Raw genomic sequence first — 22,869 nt, 5'->3', positions numbered from 1 at the left:
CTGAATTAAAGCATTGCTTCAGCCATATTTCATACAGTTCTGATTGCCCCGTTACAGCAAGGATGTGGAGGTATTGCAGAAGATGGTCAGCTTGGATTACAAAGTATTAGATATAAGAAGAGATTGGCCAAACTTGGATTGTCTTCTCTGAAGTGTCGGGGGCTGAGGGGAGACCTGACTGAAGCTTATACGATTACGAGGGGCATGGGCAGAGTAGATGGCCAGTGTCTTTTTTCACAGGGTAGAAATATGAAATACTAGAGCGTAGTTTTAAGGCAGGGGTTCCTACCTGGGGTCCATAGATCCCTTGCTTGATGGTGTTGGTCCATGGCATAAAAAATGTTTGGGAACCTCTGCTTTAAGGGGGGGATGAGTAATGTTTAAAGGAGATTTTCAAGACAGTTTTTTCTTTGCACAGTGAGAGGTAAGTGCCTGGAATGGACTGTCGGGGGAAGTGAGGCAAATAAATATTAAAGAGCCTTTCAGACAGGCAGAGAATGATACTTACCATGTATGGGCAGGTGGGATCACTAAGTTGGTCAACACAGATATAGTGGACTGACTGGCCTGTTCCTGTGCTGCATTCTCAATGCTCTTCATTCTCCCACATGCACAACACCTACCCCTATCCCTCAACTTTACTGACTTTCAATAGGTATCATTTGCAATTAAGATCGAGTAACATTTTTGAAAATGAGCCTCTGGACAAGAGATCAGCCTGTCTGATTGTAGGTTCCTGGTGGCTCCCACAGTAAATACATGTAACAATAAAATCTCTAAGCTTGTTTTGTACCAGCTGATCTTCTGTTTGCAAAAGGCTGCTAACACAAGTGGGAATACTCAAAAACTCCCAAAGTAGCTGCAAATTACAATTCAGTATCAATGAAATGTGTCCAAAGCAAAGCAGAAGATTGATTTTCATATTTAGAAGTCCAGTGAAATTTTACCTACTTCTTAAAGCCAAGTCATTTTTTTTTATATATATAAAAAATATGGAATGCTTCACGAATTTGCGTGTCATCCTTGCGCAGGGGCCATGCTAATCTTCTCTGTATCGTTCCGATTTTAGTATATGTGCTGCAGAAGTGAGCACAAAGCCAAGTCATTTGTTGCCCTCTCTCCTTAAATGCACACCATCAGGATTTGAGCTCATTTTCCTTAATAATAGTGAAACATGAAACAAAACCTGGATCTCCCGGTATACAGAATTACTCCAGCCTGCTGTCCCCTGAGGATTCAATTTTGCGTTGTCTTGTTAGGCATTGTACTCAAGACCAATATCAAGGCCCTTGCTGGATCTCCAATATTATAGCTGCATACTGGTTGCCTCCGAGAGGACCACAACCTTGTCAGGGTTTGGAGGCTTGTGTGTCTCAGTGACCCAAAGAGCTACGTTTGCTGGAGTCAGGGCTTTGTGCTTTGGCTCTTGGTAGGGTCACCCACGTCAAACAGGTTAGAGGACAGACTAAAAGTGGCCCACACCAGTCCTCCAGGTTCGGGGGGGGGGGGGGGTCAGCTCAGTGCTTACAACCCTTACTGATAAAACAAAATTGATATGGAAACAGCAGTGAAGAATCCTTCTACATCGGAGTGTGACCGTATTCCCAAGCCTCCACCCAGCACCTGCAAGACTGACAGGAATGAAAACCAAGAGGAAACTACTGACACAATGAAGGAAGTCCTGACCACCACCAGAGATAGAGGACCTTCATTGCTGCTCTAAACACCAGCGGTGTTTAAAAGGCTACGAAGATAATGGTTTGGATGCAGTAAACATACAAGCTACCCGGGTTAAGAACACCTGCCTTACTTGCACCCCCTACACATGAACATACTCCCAGAATATTATTAAGTTTTAAACTCCGACATCTATACTCACGTTCATTCTTAGTTTGCAGAACTAGTTTGCTCTCTTTCTCCACTTTTAGAAATTGTTCTTTCTTATCAGTCTCAATGTACTTTTGATTCTACTTGTGACAATACTGTAGAGGTGTGGTTACCATATTGAGTGATTTTGTGTAATTTCTGACCAAAATCACTTTGGAGAGATCTATAAAAACAGAACTCATTTGTTATCAAAAGGAGGCTTGTTTATCAGCAAGAAGACCAGCAATGACAACAAATCCCCATAAGAGAAAGAGCAAAGTTCCCATACCTGTAACGGTGCAGGTAAACTTGACATCAGCATTTTCAGACACTGAGTGGGATTTCAGTGTGGTTTCAAACCCAGGCTGGGTCTCTTCAGTGATCTGAGCAATAATAGTACAAAATGTTTGCCTGGGAAAAAAAAAATTGACACGTTCAAGTTATTTGTTACAAATATCAGGATAAAAATTTCACCAAGCCCGAGTCTGAGTAGGACATGCAGTTAACCTGGAACAGCTGAGTATAACCGATTTTGATTCTACATGTTTAAGAAATAATTAATTTTAACACTATCAGTCCGCAAGAGATCCACATGTTGCAAGAGTAAAAGTCGTGCACAGGTTACGCAGCATTCATTCGCAGCCCTCATGGTTCACAAGTTGGAGATGCAGCCCATATGTTCCCACCCAGCAGAAGATGCTTGTAGCCCCACCTCCCCCAATACATGGTAAACCCTTCTCACTAGTCTCCCAAACACTTGTTCACATTATTGGATCTCAAGCCGAAGGTTCTTTGGGAATCAAGAACGAGGTATAGAACTTGTTGCTTTGAATTGTTTTGACAAGGGCAAAGAGAAGAACAGAGAGACAAAGGTAATGGAAAGAAAAACTAAAAATAATGTGGTCTTCTCATACCAGACTGCTGATAACAGAAAATTCCATTGATAACATTAACCAATCAGAAAGGCAGATTCAGGTAATATGACACCTGACAGTGAAACCAAGACGACATCAGAAAATTACAAATGCTGGCCACTACTGGAAAATTTATTGAACAACCACACTGATAAAGGTGATCCTTACAAAAATACAAGGAAGCATAAGAAAGTTAAACAACGAGAAAAGTAACATTCTACGCCCCAATCCAACAGTATGTGTAAGCTGCATATACAGTAAGCCATGCATTTGTAAACTGGGGAGGGCACGTTATTCATGTCATGAAAAAGTCTAGTCATAAAGATGTTGCTTTCGCTCCCATTGTAGGTGGATTCCAGAGCAGATAACTGTTACGTTTTGTAACTCCAAAAACCAGTTGAAAGAAAAACATGGGAACCAGGATACCTGTCTACTAAGTTTTCCTGTGCTTTTTTTTAAAGTGAGGCTCTCACATATGACATGTTGGCATGATAATGTATGCCATTCACATAATTCGTACATATAACCCATAATTATTTAAACAAAGAATGCCTAATCAAATAATGTATTTACAATATTACTCAAATATTACTGAAATATTAAATACACTACAATAGACAATAGGTGCAGGAGTAGGCCATTCAGCCCTTCGAACCAGCACCGCCATTCACTGTGATCATGGCTGATCATCCACAATCAGTATCCCATTCCTGCCTTCTCCCCATATTTCTTGACTCCGCTATCTTTAAGAGCTCTATCTAACTCTTTCTTGAAAGCATCCAGAAAATTGGCCTCCACTGCCTCCTGAGGCAGAGCATTCCATAGATCCACAACTCTCCGGGTGAAAAAGTTTTTCCCCCAACTCCATTCTAAATGGCCTACCCTTTATTCTTAAACTGTGGCCTCTGGTTCTGGACTCCCCCAACAGCAGGAACATGTTTCCTGCCTCTAGCGTCTCCAATCCCTTAATAATCTTACATGTTTCAATCAGATTCCTCTCATCCTTCTAAGTTACAATAACCTCTGTAAATTACGGCAATTCAGAAGCAGTCCATGGCTGCAGTCTAACCAGGCAGCACGTTAGCACAGTAATCACACTGTTGCCCTCCACCTCCTGGTTCGATCCTGATGCAGGGTGCAGTCTATATGGAGATGCACATTCTCCCTGTAATTGCAAGAATTTTCCTCCAAGTGTTCCAACATCCTTCAACATTCCAAAGAAGTGCCACCAACTAAGTTAGTCATTGGTGTAGGTCAGGGGAAAACTGAGAAATCAAAGAGGAGATGATGGACACAGAGAAATTTTACAGATAACAGAACTTCCCTGTTGGGAACCTACATGGACTCAACAGGGTGAATGGCCTCCTGGTGAGGTAATAAATAGTGGAATGCAAACAGATTCATATCAATGTGAAACGAGTTGATGGAAATAATCACTTCAATTAAAGCAATAGCAAACAGATTAGCAGATACTGGGGAGCCAGCTTGTGGCTGTCATCTTACCGGCAGATTAAAACTGATTCTGTGCAGAGCAATCATATCTGAGTGTGCTTAAAAACTGTACTGTAATCAAAAGCAAAACTCAAACCATAAAAAAAGAACTTACAGATGGGGTATTAAAATGAGCAGTGCATTTGTGTGACATTCCTTGCTGTATTAGGAAGCAACACTATTTTCACTGGGTACCAGGGTGGAGATACACCGCTACCGAAGGAGGTGTAAGGTGCTTCTGCCCTCACCAGTCTGCAGGTCACCCTTGGGCAAGGTGTAGTACCTGCTTAGCTCCCCTCCATCAAGGTCATGTGAAGCCATGGGAGCAGGTGGTGGATGGTCGCATGAACAGATGGGGCAAATCGCAAGTCCTGGTTACACAACCACTGACTCCAGGCAGACAATCACTGAAGAGTATTGATAATGGCTGAGATCGCCAGTCTTGTAAAGATACTGCCCAGAAGAAGGCAATGGCAAACCACTTCCGTAGAAAAATTTGCCAGGAGTAATAATGATCCAGCTATGCCAAATGCATCTGCTCCTGATCAGCACACAGTGACTGAGAAGTCAAAATCCCATCTTCATGCGAGGGTAGCTGCAATCACTCCACTTGGGATGGAACAGGGCTGGACTTAAAACTGGGCATCTACGGAGCCTTCTACACCCATAGCAGCATCAAGAATGTCCACCACCACAAGCTCTAACCTTGATAGCCCAACATTTCCCCAACTCTACCATTACTTTCAACTCAATTCAAGGTTGGAACAAGACTTAATGCTGCTACAACAGCAACAAGAGGTGTGAAATCCAGCAACCAACAGCTCAAAGCTCTGCATTCTCGACATATCTAGTTATAAATGGCCGTGGATAGTTAAACAGGTGATGAAAGGAGGAGTCACCAGGAACATCCACACTTTCAGTGATGACTACATCACTGAAATGTTAAAGACAAAGCTGAAGCACTTGCAATAGGCTGACATATTCATAAGTCATTGGAGCAGAATTAGGCCATTCAGCCCATCAAGTCTGCTCTGCCATTTCTTCATGGCTGATCCACTTCCCTCTCAACCCCATTCTCCTGCCTTCTCCCCATAACCTTTCATGCCCTGACTAATCAAGAACATAGCAACCTCCACCTTAAGTGCACCCGATGACCTGACTTCCACAGCCACCTGTGGCAACGAATTCCACAGAATCTATCACCTTCTGGCTAAAGAAGTTCCTCCTCAGCTGTGTCCTAAATGGACATCCCTCTACTTTGTGCCTGTGCCCTCTGTTCCTAGACTCCACCAAAGGAAACATCTTCTTCACATCCACTCTATCTAGGTCTTTCATCATTTGATAGGTTTCAATGAGATCTCTCCCCCCCCCCCCCAACAGTCTTCTAAATTCCAGCAAGCACAGTCCCAGAGCCTTCAACTGCTGCTCGTATGTTAACCCTTTCATTCCTGGAATCATTCTCCCGAACCTCCTGTGAAACCTCTCCAATGCCAGCACATCCTTTGTTAAATAAGATGCCCAAAACTGCTCACAATTCAGATAGCAAGGAACAACTGAGAGCACAAGATCAGCAGAAGCCACCGCGCCACAGAATATCCTGACTGCAATGCTGAAAACCCACGACCCAGAATTAGCCATGTGTATAGTCATCCTGTCACTGAGATGAGAGTCCTTGATGGGGATGGCTTGGATCCAAATGCTGGAGCTTCTGAGGCTGGGATCGAGACGCAGTTCCATACAGGATCAAGAATCAGAGCACCAAACAAACACTAGACAGAATCACATGTAGGCTTACGATTGAACACTCTGTCTCAGTTCAGACACTTCTTAAATGCTCAATCCTTGGCGCCCAAAACATGACTGCCCATTAGCGGGACCATCCTGAATCTTTATAGGGGCTGAGACAGCTACCCACTCTCCAGGGAGATAGAGTGAATCTCGGAAACTGGCAGGGACGAGTGCGTGTCGTAACAGTTCCAGTATAGTTAGAACACTGGCATTTGCCAATAATGTGGAATATTGCCCAAGTATACACTGTATACCAAACACAGGGTAAATCCAATGCAACTAACTACCAACCAGTCAGCACAGAGTGTTCTAAGTGGTCGACAACAATGCCACAGATCAGAACTTACTCACCAATAACCCATTTTGGATTTCACCACAGTTATTGGTGAGTAAGATCAAACTGCTGAATTCCAGAGGCACAGTGCTGTATCTCACCTTGACCTAATGGCAGCATCTGACCAAGTGTGGGGTCAAGAATCTGAAGCCAAAGAGTATCAACAGAAGGAACACTCCGATGACTAGTCATGTCCGGGAAAAGAGAAAACGGTTGTACCCCCAGGATATCACTGCAGGACTTCTTTAGGGCAGTGTAAAAGACACCAACCATCTTTAGCTGCTTCATCAATAGGCTTCCTTCTACCAAAGGCCAAAAGTGTGGATATTCGCTAATGATGGTGCAGCACTCCACTTTGCTCAACTCCCCAGCAAATGAAGTAGGCCACATTTCATGCTGCGAATCCTGGGCAATCTGCAGGCCCAGCCTGATCATCAAGAAGTGACGTTAGTATCACAAAAGTTCCAGGCCATGGCCATCACCACCAAGAGAATCTACCCCATAGCCCTCGGAATTAACTAGCATTATTACTACAAGTAACCCACCACCAACCTGGGGGTTACTGCTGACCTGAAACTCAACTGGACCCGCCACATAAATCCTGTGGCTTTATAGATTGAGTAGACAGTAACTCACCTTCTGAACCCCAAAGTCTTTCCACCACTTACACAAGGGGACTAGTATTACAAGTGTGTTGCTTTAATAATTGATACTAAGTATGCTTCTAGCAAAACAACCCTCTTTTAATTAAGTGTTGTTGATATGGCTTATTCCTGAAAAATGTTGTTACAAATGGACCGTCAGTTTGTACTTGAAAATATTATCTGTATTTTCCATTCAGGAATCATGAATCCTTCTTGCTTTCAGCTCCTTAGACCTGAGAACCAACCATTACTGGATCTAGGAGAACATTCCTGACGTGGAAATACTGTCTAGGTACTCAATTCAGTCTTCATCTCAACCGAGGTTAATTCAGTCTTCATATCTGTAGCATTTGGCAGGGATTGGGGGCTTCTCAATTAGCAGTAAACCACTGCTGCAGATATACCAACATATCTGTTGATAGGGCAAGCAGCCATTGCACTGCCACTGATATCAAGCTGAGTCCATTCATCAACATGGGTCTTACCTAACTGGCACTTATACACTACATCTCAAAGAACTACATTTGCCAAATAGTACCCCTTCAAAATTACATCACACAGTAACCACTATATCAGTTTTTTAACCATCAGACAGCACAATGACTTTTAACTTAAAATATTCCCCCTGCTGATTGACCTGATGTTTTATCCAACCAGTTACTGTAGATTTGTTTCATCCCCCTAAATCCAATCCATTTAACCTTATTTTCAGTTTAACCCACTTGAATTGCAGTCACATCACGAGCAAGAGAAAATCTGCAGATATTGGAAATCCAAGCAGCACACACAAGGTGCTGGAGGAACTCAGCAGGCCTGGCAGCACCTATGGAAAAGAGTAAACAGTCGATGTTTCAGACTGAGACCCTTCATCAGGACTGGGGGAAAGAAGATGAGAAGTCAGAGTAAGGAAGTGGGGTAGGGGGAGGAAGAAACACAAGGTGATAGGTGAAACTGGGAGTGGGGAGGTGTGAAGAGCTAGGAAGTTGATTGGTAAAAGAGATACAGGGCTGGAGAAGGGGGGATCTGAAAGAAGAGGACAGAAGGCCATGGAAGAAAGAAAAGGGGGGAGGAGCATTGGAGGTAAGTGATGGGCAGGTGAGGAGATACGGTGAGAGGGGAAAAATGGGATTGGGGAATGATGAAGGGGAGGGGGTGCATTTCCAGAAGTTTGAGAAGTCGATGTTCATGCTATCAGGTTGGAGGCTACCCATTCAGATTACAAGGTGGTGCTCCTCCAACCTAAGCGTGGCCTTATCACGACAGTAGAGGAAGATGTGGACCGGCATGTTGGAATGGGAATGGGAAGTGGAATTACAATGGGTGACCACTGGGAGATGCCTCTTTTTCTGGTGGATAGAGCGTAGTCCAGTAGTTGTGTCTGCACCTTTGAAGTGCTTCCTTTCATTCCAGAATATATTGTAGATGGAAACATTCTGCTTGCTCTTACTAAGGCCTATCATTCTAATCAGTTCATCTACTTCCTTGATGCTATCTCTAATAGCAGATTAATTAATCAAACACTGAAGGATCTGTAATGCAGAGTGCCAGCTGTTTTATTGGGAACACAGACAGAGATTATTTATATAGTAAATATAAAACAAAGTCACACTTAAATTTTCACCTTCAGTGCCAAAGGGTTTCCCAATCCCACAGATAATAATTTCCAATCACCTGCCAACTTCCTTGAGCTATTTACAATTACTTTTCCTGATGGGGAGATCTGTCAGAGCGCATTGGTATTGACATTCCCTCCCCTATGGAAAGGTGATAAAGGGTCTCAGCCCGAAACATCGACTGTTTACTCCTTTCCTTAGGGGCTTCCTGATCTGCTAAGTTCTTCCAGCATTTTGTATGTGTTACTGGGGATTTCCAGCATCTGCAGAATCTCTTGTGTTTAACATCTCACTGACAATCAACACACCTCAAGGATGCGTGCTTAGCCAACTGCTCTGCTCTCTCTACACTTATGACTCTGTGGCGAGGCACGACCCAAATGACGTCTATAAATTTGATGCTGTTGATGACAGAGAATCTTAGATAGGGACGGGAAGGTGAACAGAGTGGGACAGATCCCGTGGTTTGAGTGGTGTCATTGTGACCGAGACCAAGGATGTGACTGTGGACTGCAGGAAGGGGAAGGCAGAAGAGCACACACCAATTCTCACTGAGTGATCGGCAGTGGACAGGGTGAGCAGCTGGGTGTCAACATCTGGGCCCAACGTATTGATGCAATCCTGAAGAAGGCATGCCAGTGGCTATACTTCATTAGGAGTCCGTGGAAGTGTAGTCACCGAAGATTCCAGCAAACTTATACAGATGTAGAGTGACATTTGATTGGTTACATTACTGCCTGGGATGGAAGCTCCAATGCACAGGTTGTAGACTCAGCCAGCTCCAGCATGGACACACATCTCCCCACCATCCAGGGTATCTTCAAAAGGTAATGCCTACAGAAGGCAGCATCCATAATTCCGGACCCTCAATATTCGGAATATGCCCTCTTCGCATTACTACCATCGGGGAGGAGGTACAGCAGCCTGAAGACCCACGCTCAATGTTTCAGGCCATTAGATTGCTGAATGGTCTATGAACACGGCCTCACCATTCCTCTTTCATATTATTTGATTATTTTTACTGCTTGATGGCAGGGTGGAGATACATCTCTACCAAAGGAACTGTCAGGCGCTCCTTCCTCTGCCAGCCTGCAGGTCACCCTTGGGCAAGGTGTAGCCCCTGCTTAGCCCCACCCCTGATCAGTGTCACGAGAAGCCATGGGAGCAGGTGGTGGATGGTCATATGAGCAGCCGGTGCACATCACAAGTTCTGGTTATGCAACTACTGCAGCCAGGCAGACAATATTGATAATGGCTGAGGTCACCTGTCTTGTAAAGCCCAGAAGAAGGCAATCGCAAATCACTTCTGAGGAAAAATTTGCCAAGAACAATCATGGTCAGAGACCATGGTCACCCACGTCATCTGACACGGCACATAATGAATAAATGTATTACACTGCTGTCACAAAACAACAAGCTTCACAGCATCTGTCAGTGATAATAAACTGATCCTGAATCTGCTTTATTTAAGGAATAGGCACAATACACAAAGCTGCATATCAGAGCAAAGTAATACACCACATATTACATCAATGAATATGCATCATTCAATTACATGGACATGTGAATCTAACAGCATGGATCCACTTGCAGGAATGCTCAACTGTGGTGGGGACGGAATAGGATATTATGCTGATGAGGTTTGAGAAGGTAAGATGCCTGGATCTCATGCAGACTCTTTAATAAAAAATTTGATACTATTGGGCCGAGTGACCTGTTTCAGCACGGTAATGGAATCATGGGAAAATCAATTTCCTATTTCACACCAGATCATTTTGTAGCCAGGAAATTTTACAAAGGCGTTACACCATTGCACAAGACATGCAAAGGAGAAATAGAAAACTAAAGCTCCAACTTAATTTCTGAAAATCTCTACACGATCATTATCTCCACAGTGGGTTTTGGTCTTTTTTTAAAAAATTGGATTATCAGTGTTTCTTGCTTTGCACCTGCCTGTAAGCAAACAAATTTCAAGGTGTATAATTTATACATTCTTTGATAATAAATATACTTGAAATCTTTGAAAATTCAGTCAGTGAAAACTTGTAAAAGCTGAATATATTAGTTATTAATCTGGAAGAAATAAATCTGTACAAAAATAAATGGAATACTCTGATATAAATAAATGAATAAAACATACAGATTTTTAGAAAGCAATTTATGAAACACCATATAAAATTGCAATCATACTGGTAGTAAAGATTCAGGAAATACAAATAGTACCAGGTTTTTAATTAGTATCAGAAAACAAAAGGCAAAAGACAAATACTATTAGTTTAGGAAGGTAAATAGGAAGAAGTATTTTCACACACAATGTTATTAAACTATGAAATTGGGACACCTCTTTTTCTCTCATTAGGGAGAGAGAGAGAAAGAGCCTGTGGTATGTCGAATTAGTGGGTGAACGAGTAGTCTTTGGGGTTCTGCAAGTCTGTGTCGTTATTGATGCTTGCTGCATGCTTGAGCGCTCGGTGGAGGGCACCAATGCTTCTTTTGCTGGTGGGGGAGTGGGGGTCGAAGCTCTGCTGCTGCTTATGCATGGGGGGGAGCTGGGGGTGGGCTTTGGGGTTCGAACATTTAACTGTCATTCATTCTTAGAGGCACTCTGTTTCTGTGGATGTTTGTGAAGAAAAGGAATTTCAGGAGGTATATTGTATACATTTCTCTGACATTAAGTGTACCCTTGAAACCTTTGAATTGTTTTGTAATAGGTGTCTTTTGGTGAATTTGTTATAACTGTAAAGGTAAGTAGGAACATATAAAAGGGTGTGGGTCAAAGAGAAAGGTCTAGGATCAGTAGAGTTAAAACAGCAGCTACAACAATGGACACCAAAGGACATTATGCATTGAGAGTCCAATGAGACTACAAGGGTAATATTTCCTTTAAAGATCCTAAATTCATCTTATTGCTCATCTAACTCAGTTCTGTATTTAACAGACATGCTTACATATCATACCATGCGTGTAATGTTGCAGATAACAATACAGAATCACCTTTCATCTACTAAACTTGGCCTGGTCTACAATGTTTGACCATGATAAACTTTTCATTGTTTTACCGAATACAGAATCTATGAAAATGCTGTACTTACCAGCCCAGTAAATATCACTGAGGAAAATGTAATTTATTTAATTATGTATTTGTGGTTAAGATCCACATAAACAGTGGGATTCTATCTCTATCACTCCCTGTGATGAAGCAGAGATAAATTGGTAAGACGAGAGAACTAGAGAGTTTTGCTCGGATGATGGAAATACACAGAGTTTATACTTTATGATGTTACATCTAGATTTCGTACAAAATACTTCAGCAAAACTCTCATATTTTGCCTTGAGCTAAAGTAGACAAATTGGATATGGACTGTAGTTTCTCCCTGTGCACTCTTGCCCACTAGTCAGATTGTAACACACATTATTTACACCCTCTTACACCCTCTGGGCTTCAGCAGGTCAACAAGATCAGTCAGATATCAGCCGCAAAATCTTGGCTGACTGTCAGACACCAGTCAACAGCAGAATGTCAAGGCCATGAATAATTTGGAGGAGGCACTTACCAGAGTGGAGAATTTAGAAAGGCTGTGATTTTTCTCCTTATGAGGAAGTTTAAGAGATGAAGCCAAAATTATTAAGAGATTCTGGAGATTAAAAAATGCATCCATTGATCCATGGGCAGGGCTAGTACGTAGAGAATACAGATTTTGGATAACTCAGGCAAACACCAAGATGGGTAGAGAGAGAAATTGAGAATCATAGAGAGAAAGAGCACAAAACAAACCTTTCAGCCCACAAAGTCTGCCAACATCAACCACTCATTTACAATAGTCCTACATTAATTCCCTTTTTAATTCTCCCCACACTCTCATCAACTCCACTCAGAGTCTGCCATTCACGTGCAATTAATTGTCAAATTAGATTACTAACCTGCACGTTTTTGGGACATGGCAGGAAAGTGGAGCACATGGGAAATCCTATTCGCAGAACATGCAAACTCCATACAGGTCGGTACCCGAGATCGGGTTAGACCTGGGTCTTTGGTGCTATGAGCCTGTCGCTCTACGAGCTGTTATAATCTGAAATGTACTTTCAAGAGATTCTTATAAAGTACTGCTGGCTGCATCCTGCCCTGTCATCTCCCGGCTGCTTCTCTGAACCCAAGGTGCAAATGTTAACATCTAACATCCCCACTATGCAAACAGGCAACCAATCAATTAGACAATTAGACCATCTGCTATTGGTGGTGGAGATCGCTGTTGTTATGCGGGGGGGGGTGCAAAAGTTGTAATTAACAATCTACAAAACTTCAAATGAATTTCTATAAAAATTCTGATTAAAGGGACTAACCTAAGATTAGTGTGGAGCCAGTAGGGTGAAGGACCTGTTTCTGTGCTGCATATCTCCAGGACTCCATTGTTAAGCTCAGAAGATCACCTCTTAATCAACTGCAACCTTCACCCCAATCAACACGTGACAAGTCAGTGTTGATTGACACTGTCAAGACCTGTCAGTTGGACATCAGTGGTGGGTAAATTAATGGAAAGTATTCTTAGAGATAGTATTAATAATTATCTGGATAGACAGGATCTGATTAGGAGTAGCCAGCATGGATTTGTGCATGGAAGGTCATGTTTGACAAACCTTATTGAATTTTTTGAAGTTACAAGGAATGTTGACAAGGGTAAGGCAGTGGATGTAGTCTATACGGACTTCAGCATAGCCTTTGACAAAGTTCCACATGGAAGGTTAGTTAAGAAGGTTCAATCGTTAGGTATTAATGCTGGAGTAATAAAATGGATTCAACAGTGGCTAGATGGGAGATGCCAGAGAGTAGTGGTGGATAATTGTTTATCGGGATGGAGGCCGGTGACTAGCGGGGTGCCTCAGGGATCTGTTTTGGGCCCAATGTTGTTTGTAATATACATAAATGATCTGGATGATGGGGTGGTAAATTGGATTAGTAAGTATGCCGATGATACTAAGGTAGGAGGTGTTGTGGATAATGAGGTGGGTTTTCAAAGCTTGCAGGGAGATTTATGCCAGTTAGAAGAATGGGCTGGACGTTGGTAGATGGAGTTTAATGCTGAGAAGTGTGAGGTTCTACATTTTGGCAGGAATAATCCAAATAGAACATACAGGTTAAATGGTAGGGCATTGAGGAATGCAGAGGAACAGAGAGATCTAGGAATAACAGTGCATAGTTCCCTGAAGGTGGAGTCTCATGTAGATAGGGTGGTGAAGAAGGCTTTGGAACGCTGGCCTTTATAAATCAAAGCATTGAGTACAGAAGTTGGAATGTAATGTTAAAATTGTACAAGGCATTGGTAAGGCCAAATTTAGAATATTGTGTGCAGTTCTGGTCACCGAATTATAGGAAATATATCAATAAATTAGAGAGAGGGCAGAGACAATTTACTAGGATGTTACCTGGGTTTCAGCACTTAAGTTACAGAGAAAGGTTGAACAAGTTAGGTCTCTATTCATTGGAGCGTAGAAGGTTGAGAGGGGATTTGATCGAGGTATTTAAAATTTTGAGAGGGATAGGTAGAGTTGACATGAATAGGCTGTTTCCATTGAGAGTAGGGGAGATTCAAACGAGAGGACATGATTTGAGAGTTAGGGGGCAGAAGTTTAAGGGAAACACGAGGGGGTATTTCTTTACTCAGAGAGTGATAGCTGTGTGGAATGAACTTCCTGTAGAAATAGTAGAGGCCAGTTCAGTTGTGTCATTTAAGGTAAAATTGGATAGGTATATGGACAGGAAAGGAGTGGAGGGTTATGGGCTGAGTGCGGGTAGGTGGGACTAGGTGAGATTAAGAGTTCGACACGGACTAGGAGGGCCGAGATGGCCTGTTTCCATGCTGTGATTGTTACATGGTTATATGGTTATAAGTTCAGTGGATTCACTCCAATCATTACCGCTCAGGAAATGCAATCGTTCAGACCCGTCACCTGCGGAGTGTCCAATAAAAGTGTGTACCCTCAGACTGAGTCAGCATCGGATACTAAGACCATAAGATATAGGAGCAGAATTAGGCCATTTGCCCATCTCTGCCATTTCATCATGGCTGATCCAATTCCCTCTCAGCCCCAATCTCCTGCCTTCTCGCTGTATCCCGTCGTGCCCTGAGAATAATCAAGAATCTATCAACCTCTGTCTTAAATATACCCAATGGCCTGGCCTCCACACCCACCTGTGGCATTGAAATGCACAGATTCACCACTCTCCGGTTGAAGAAATTCCTCCTCATCTCCATTCTAAATGGACATCTCTCTGTTCTGAGGCTTAGACTCCCCCACCATAGGAAACACCTTCTCCACATCCACTCTATCGAGGCCTTTCAACATTTGATAGGTTACAGGGAGACCACCCTCATTCTTCTGAATTCCGGTGAGTATAAGCCAGAGCCATCAAACACTCCTCCTATGATAAGCCTTTCAATCCCAGAACCATTTTCAGGAACATCCTTTGAAACCCTCCAATGTCAGCACATTGTTTCTTAGATAGGGAGCCCAAAACTGTTCACAATACTCCAAGTGAGGCCTCATGAGTACCTTATAAAGCCCCAACGTTACATCCTTGCTTTTACACTTCAGTCCTCTTGAAATGAATGCTAACATCACATTTGCCTTCTTCACCACAGAGTCAACCTACAAATCCTGCACAAGGGCTCCCAAGTCCTTCTCAGATTTTTTAAACTTTCTCACTACTTAGAAAATAGTCTACGCTTTTACTTCTTCTACAAAGTACACTACCATACACCTCTTGATGAAGTATTCCATCTAACACTTTTTCACCCATTCATTTAATCTGTCTAAGCCCTTCTGCAGCCTTTCTGATTCCTCAACACTACCTGCACCTCTGCTATCTTCGTATCTTCCACAATCTTGGCCACAAAGTGAACAATGACATCATCTAAATCACTGACATGTAACACAAAAAGCAGTCCCAACACAGACCCCTGTGGAATACCACTAATCACCAGCAGCCAACCAGAAAAACCCCTCTTTATTCCCACTCTTTGCCTCCTGCCAGTTAACCGCTGCTCTGTCCATGTTCGATCTTTCCTACAATGGCATGGGCTCAATTTATTAAGCAGCCTCATTTGTGGCACCTGGTCCGAGGCCTTTCTGAAAATCAAAGTACATAACATCCACTGATTCTCTTTTGTCTGTCCTGTTTGTTATTTCTTCAAGGAGTTCTAACAGATTTTGTCAGACAAGATTTTCCCTTAAGGAAACCATACTGACTTTGGCCTATTTTATCATGTGCCTCCAAGTACCCTGAAACCATATCCTTAACAATCCACTCCAATATTTTCCCAACCACTTGAGGTCAGAGTAACTGGCCTATAAATTCCTTTCTTTTGCCTCTCTCCCTTCCTGAAGAGTGGAGTGACATTTGCAATTTCCCAGTCCTCCAGAATCCATTGACTCTTGAAAAATATCACTGGACAGCAAACATTTTTAAAAGTGTTGCTTCCTCAGAATTCATTTGTGATTATGATAGACTGCTTGAAGCTGAAGAGAAATATAAGTTCAAACTAATTGCATCACATAGAAATTTGAAAAAACAAGAAATTAACTTTTATTCAATATAGTGCATTTAATTACATAATGGTGCAGACGCCTTGCAATAGTTCAACTGAGCTAAAAATGTTTATTACTCAGTGTCTGAGGCTTCTCACTTAAGTATCCAACAGTAATCAGCCAGCATTGATGGATTCCAGTTACCCTGATATCGTTTCTCCACGACGGCAATGTTCTGGTGAAATCTCTCACCATGCTTAATGACAATGCCAAGATTTCCAAGGAAGAAGTCTAAATGGGAATGCAGATAATGAATCTTTAGTGACATGCTGCACTTAATGGTTTTGTATGCTTGAAGCATGTTGTCAACCAGCGGCAACATAGTCTGATGCTCTGTAATTGCCAAGAAAAGTTTCAGTAACATCCTTAAATGCGTTCCATGGGATTTTCTCCGGTCCCACAAGAAATCCTTCAAAATTCCTGTCATTGATGACCTCCTTGATTTGTGGACCAACAAAAATGCCTTCCTCAATCCTGGCATCAGTTATTCTGGGACACATCTGTCGCAAATATGGAAACCCCAGTCTTACATGAAGAGGAGAGAAAAAATATCTTAGTTGGGTCTACAAATAGCTTAAGTGCCACACTTTTCCACCCCGGAACCAATTGCTTATGGAGTGGCCAACCCTTTTTAATGTAATGAGATTCCGTCCTATTCACAAATGGAACAACAGTACTCAGTGTATCTGAGCAGCATTCCTAGTAGCAGCACTACTACTTTCAGATCAGCATAGATGTTCCAGTTGTAGTTGCTATACTGGATCTGTTTCAGCAGGTCTGCCAAATCTCAGTAGTTCCCTTTCATGTGCCTGGACAAGCTGGAAAACTTTTTAGCTGACATTGTGGGCAATATTTCAATTGACCTGTATTATAAATTGATATAATAAATATAAGCAATTCCAAAAAAAGTGGTATTTTATGGTGATTTTCATGATCAGCAGTCCAAAATCCATAAGATACACCCAAAAATATACGGAGAGAAAATTCTTTGTTGTCCAATGCCATTACTAATGTTCCACAATCTCTTCAGCCACTTCTTTCAGATAACACAGGTGACTTATCTACCTTCAGACCTTTCTGTTTCCAAAGCACCATCTCCCTAGTAACTGAAATGTCACTCAGTTCTGCCCCGACACTCTTTAAACTTGCTGCATACTGCTAGTGTTTTCCACAGTGAAGATTGATACAAACTACATATTCAGTTCATCTGCCATTTCCTTATCCTCTAACATGACCTCTCCAGCACCATTTTCCAACGGCCTCATAACTACTCTCGCCTCTCTTTTACACTTAATATATGTGAAAAAATATCTTTGGTGTCCTCCCTAATATCCTTGGCTAGCTTACTTTTGTATTCCATCTTTTCTTTCTCTATGACTTTCTTAGTCGCCTTCTGTTGGTTTTTAAAAAGCTTTTCAATCCTGTAACTTGCCAACAAATTTTGTTCTATTTTTGCTCTCCTTGGCTTGATTGTTGGCTTTGACTTCCCTTGTCAGCCAGTTACATCATCCTGTCCTTAGAATACTTCTTCCTTGGGATGTTTCTATCCTGCACCTTCCGAATTGCTTCCAGAAATTCCAGCCATTGCTGATCTGCCATCATCGCTGCCAGTGTTCTTTTCCAATCAATTCTGGCAAAATCCTCACTCATGCCTCTGTAATTCCCTTTACTCCACTGTAATACTGATACATCTGACTTTAGCTTCTCCTCCTCAAATTGCAGGGTGATTTCTATCATATTAATCATACTGTTTCCAAAGGGTTCCTTTTACTTAAGCTCTCTAATCAAGTCCAGTTCATTGCACAACACTCATTCCAGAAATGCTGATCCCCTAGTGGGCTCTATCACGAGCTGCCCTAAACAGCCATAGGTATTTTATAAATTCCTCTCTTGGGATCCAGCTCCAATCTGATTTTCCCAGTCCACCTGTGTATTGACCATCGTAACGTTGCCCTTTTGACATGCATGTCCTAACTCCCATTGTAATTTGTAGACCACATCTTTGCTGCTGTTCAGAGTCTGTACATAACTCCCATCAAGGTCTTGTTACTCTAGAAGCTTCTTTGCTCTACCCACAATGACTCTACACCTTCTGATCCTATGTCATCTCTTTCTAATGCTTTGATTTCATTTTTTATCAACAATGCCACCCCACCCTTTCTGCAAACGTGCCCGTTCTTTCAATACAATGTGTATCTTTGGATGTTAAGCTCCCAGCTATAATCTTTTGAGGGAAGCTGTTAAGTTCGCTTTCTCAAGATATTTGAGAATCCATTTCCTGTGACAGGAAACAAAGTGACGTTGATGGAGTCAAGATAATGTTTCACTGAATGGAAAAACTTCATCCCATCTCGCGACTCCAATAAATCTGTTTCTTTTTAAGGCCACAAAGACTATGCAAACCCAGATCTAGGTTTACTCATTATTTGTTTTGGAAGTTTTGTAATTGGAACATGCTTGTCGATTTCAGCAATGCTAAATCAGTCGGCACATACATTCAGTGGCCATTTTATTAAGCACACGTGTACACTGCTCGCGAACGCAAATATCACAGACATGGTCAAGAGGTTTGGATGCTGTTCAGACCAATGGGGAAGAAATGTGATCTTTTCAGATCACGTTTTGACCATTGATAATTGTTGGTACTAGCTGGGGAGATTGAGTAGCTCAGAAAATGCTGATCTGGGATTTTCATGCACAGGTCCCTGGAAGTTACAGAAAATGGTGTGGAAAACAAAAAACATCCAGTAAGGGGCAGTTCTGTGGGCAATAGCACCTTGTTAATGAGAAGGTCAATGGCCAGATTGGTTCAAGATGACAGGAAGGTGGCAGTAACTCAGATAACAACAGTGGTGATCATCTCTGAACACACATGTCGAACCTTGAAGTGGATGGGCTACAGCAGCAGAAGACCACAAACACACAGTGGCCACTGCATGTAGAACAAGAAGCTAGGGAAGTCAGTCTGCCACTCGAGCCTGTTCCACTGGTTAGTGAAAACATGGCTAATCTGATTCTCACCTCAGTTCCACGTTCCATCTTCTCGTTGAAACATTTCACCACTTTGTTCATCAAAAATCTTATCACATTACAACTCAGTTTCATTGGCCTTAGTACCAAAAAACATTCACCATCTCCTGAGAAGAAAAGTTCTGCAATCTGTCTTAAGGGTGACTCCTTTATTTTTAATCAGTTATCTCCAACAGTACATTCCACCATCTTCTCAGGACCCTTCAAGAATTTATGCATTTCCATTGACTCACCTCTCATTTTTCGAAACACCAACAGATGCAAGCCTACCTGACCAACGTTTCCTCAGAAAGCAACCAGAGATTACTCTAGAGCAGGGTGTTTCCAACCTGGGATCCATGGACCCTTTTGTTAATAGTAGGGGTCCATGGCATAAAAAAGGCTGGGAACCCATTTAGACAGATGTAGCATTGGAAACAGACGCTTCAACCCATCGAGCCCATGCTGATCATCAACCACCCACTTGCACTAATTCCATTTCATTCTCTGCACATTCCCATCAACTCCCTCCAGGTCCTACCCCACACCTACACACTAGGGAGCAACTTACAATGGCCAATTAACCCATCAAACTGCACATCACAGCGGTATGGTAAGAAACCAGTCTGCCCTGAGGAAACCCATATAGTAACAAGGAGACCTTGCATATTCCACACAAGTGGACAGCTCTGTAGGTCAAGATCAACAGAGGCTCTACCACCGTGCCACAATGTCATACCTTCAAAAGTACATGGATAGAAAAGGCTTAAAGGGGTTTGGGCCAAATACAGGCAAATGGGATTAGATTAGACAGGAACCTTGGTTAGCATGGACCAGTTGTGTTAAAGGGACCATTTCTGTGTTGTGTGTGGCTCTAGTAAATCATTCCTTAGCCAACTCCAATACATCACCTCCTTCCTTACACATGGTACTCCGGGTATGCCCTCACCAATATCCTTTAACACTGAAGCAGAATATCTTTCCTTTGTATTCAGCACCATTAACAAAAAATATTAATCTGTTAGCCTTCAAATTTCTTGCTCTACCAGCATCCTAGTCTTTTGTAAACTGAGCACCAGGATGCCCAAACCTTTCTTCATCTCAGATACTCTTCCACCATTGAGATATTACACTTAATTTTTTTACACTTTGGCCAAAATGAACAATTCCACATTTTCCTATTTTATGCTCCATCCACCTGATCTTTGCCAGCTCGCTCAATATTATCCGCAGCATTGTGCGCGCAAGAGTAAGGCACCGAACTCTCAGTTGCTCTGCCATTCAGTAAGATCATGGCTGTTCAAATCTTGACTCAGCACCACTTTTCCACTCTCCCCCATCCCCGACTCCCCTGTAGTTTCAAGGTCAGTCAAACTTGCCCTTTCATGTTTTCAACCAGTCCACCTATGACTCTTGAGGTAGAGAACTCCGAAGCCTCACAGGCCTCTCACCATGCTCCATCTCTAAACAGAAGTAAACTGAGTTTTTAAACATCTCTACCAGCACCAACATGTCATACTTTGCCACCCAAAGACTACTTGTTCCCCATATTTTGGGTTAGCCAACCAGTCTCCTATCAACACCAAAATGTCACCTCCTGAGCTGTGAACTTTAACTACCAGCATGACTCTATATTGAATTTTTGTAGAAATCTAGGTATACGGCGTCTACCAGTCCCCACAGCACGTGTTTCTTCATCAACAAACCCCAATAAATGTGCTAAATATGATTTTCCATACATAAAAGCATATTTAAGTACCTGTTACAATATCATTAACAAAAACTTACAAAATTTTGTCTATGACAGATAATAAGCAGTCTCCTTCCTTTTCTGATTAATGCATCTATAACAGAATCTGGCCCTTCACGTGCTAAACTAGTCAGCATGGTTGAAGCATGCTTGGCATACTAGAAAATATAGAAGTTACAATATTATAGTCTAGAGCTTTACAACATGAAGGAAGACACTTCAGCCCAACTCATGAGTGATGACCCAGTTGCCTATTTGAGCTCATCCCATTTCCCTGTTTTTGGCTCTTATCCCTCACTAAATCTTTCCTATCAGTGGAATTGCCCCCAAAGCCTTTTAAATTTTGTAACTGTACCCAGCTCTACAACCTCCACATAACCCACCATCACCCTGCGTGGAAAAATAGCCTCCAATTCCCCTTTCACCTCGCACTTTAAACATATTCCTGTATTAAATTAGCAAAACAAGTGGCAATGGCCTGGTAATGTGAAATATATATGGGGCACAAGGGGGCTAAATGGCCCTACACCTGTTCCCAAATTCCTGAAGCCAACTGGAAGCCATGGCTTGCATCTCACCTGTTCTCGGGCCGCACATTCAGAAAGTAATTGCGGCTGGACTCTCCACGGACGGGCGGTGCATCCTCCTCGTTGTTGTCGAACGAAGGGTAACGGCCGTTCGCTGAATAAGATCGGACAACCCGTTTCGAACTCATCCTTTGGAAATGGTGTTCAGAATCACGTAGACCCGCTCCAAAGCTCGGCCGCCGAAGATCTCCGATTCCAGACTCCTTGGAATTTTAACCCAACGAATAAAATCAGCCTCAGGTCCTCTCGGTTTTACGTGAAACTCGGGAGCTATTGGGAAATTTTACAGCAGTTTAATGTTAACGCACTTGGAAACATTTTTTAAAAATTTTCTAATGTACAATGTTTGTTGTGCATTCGCCTAACACTGGTAATGTAGCCTTTTTTCTTACATTTCTCATATATTTTGTACAATGCAATTACAATAAAGATTTTAAAACTTACAAATTACCGACAGTACGAAAGTTCTAACAGTGCTAACGTCCGAGTTTAAAAATAGACCAGAACAGCTTCATGCAGTAGCTTGCAATGAATTAATTCAGCTCCAGAAGAGACACCTTACCGGCACTAAATTAGTGTTTTACAATGGATCCGCGGCCAAATATCGGAAATAATGACTCCTATAAAATGGAAACTACTTTGTACTTACTATTCCGCCTGCTCGGAGATTTGTCTTGGAGCCCCCGTCCAAGAGACTGCACCTGTCAATCAACTCCCCTCCCTTCCCTGGGACTATTTAAGGAACCGTGCAGTCTGCAAATTCGAATGGCACTTTCCAAAAGTTTGTTTTCTTTTGGAAAAAAAAACTTCAAAACAATCAACACGCGCGATGCGAAAATAATATTCGATAGAGATTGCTGGGAGGTGGGCGAGTGTTGCTAGCCGCTGTTCAGTATTTGGTATTATGTTAGCATGGAGCCGTGCCCCCGTGTTGTGCGCTGAGCCCGGGTGTCTGAGTCACCAGACCACGCCGGGCAAGTTAGACCATGAGTGCGAGAGGCGATAAACTCAGCCGGAGCCGTCAATCAACAGGCTCGGCTCACCCTGCTGCGAGCTGCACAGGAACAATACGACAGTGAACACGCTTCGCCGGACAGTGGCAGGGGGTTTAACTGGAGACCATGCCAGTAAGATAGACAACAATGCTGAAAACGTTTCATGGTGATAGCAAACACGAGGAAACCTGCAGATTACCAACACCCACACAAAATGCTGGGGGAACACAGCAGGCCAGGCAGCATCTATAAGGAGCAGCACTGTCGACGTTTCGGGCTGAGGCCCTTCGTCAG

The 22,869-nt window shown here is 42.5% G+C and overlaps 1 protein-coding gene and 1 non-coding gene across 2 annotated transcripts in view; both read right to left on the bottom strand.

Annotated features, from left to right (window-relative positions):
* The window catches only part of alpk3a (alpha-kinase 3a), a 110,696-nt gene that overhangs the window by 62,475 nt on the left and 25,352 nt on the right, over positions 1–22,869 (bottom strand). The window contains exons 2-3 of the mRNA XM_059946948.1: positions 21,572–21,850; positions 2,156–2,277 (exon numbers count right to left, since the gene is read on the bottom strand). Of these exons, the coding sequence (XP_059802931.1) occupies positions 2,156–2,277; positions 21,572–21,708 (259 nt within the window). The 5' untranslated portion in view covers positions 21,709–21,850. The remainder of the gene's footprint in view (positions 1–2,155; positions 2,278–21,571; positions 21,851–22,869) is intronic.
* Positions 987–1,093, bottom strand: LOC132379278 (U6 spliceosomal RNA). The gene has a single exon (XR_009507354.1). It is a non-coding gene; the product is annotated as a U6 spliceosomal RNA (small nuclear RNA).

The sequence above is a fragment of the Hypanus sabinus genome, chromosome 21 (assembly GCF_030144855.1).
Source record: "Hypanus sabinus isolate sHypSab1 chromosome 21, sHypSab1.hap1, whole genome shotgun sequence".
NCBI classification, from domain to species: domain Eukaryota; kingdom Metazoa; phylum Chordata; class Chondrichthyes; order Myliobatiformes; family Dasyatidae; genus Hypanus; species Hypanus sabinus.
Note: the sequence above shows the minus strand (reverse complement) of the source record. Positions and strands in the feature narration are given on the sequence as shown.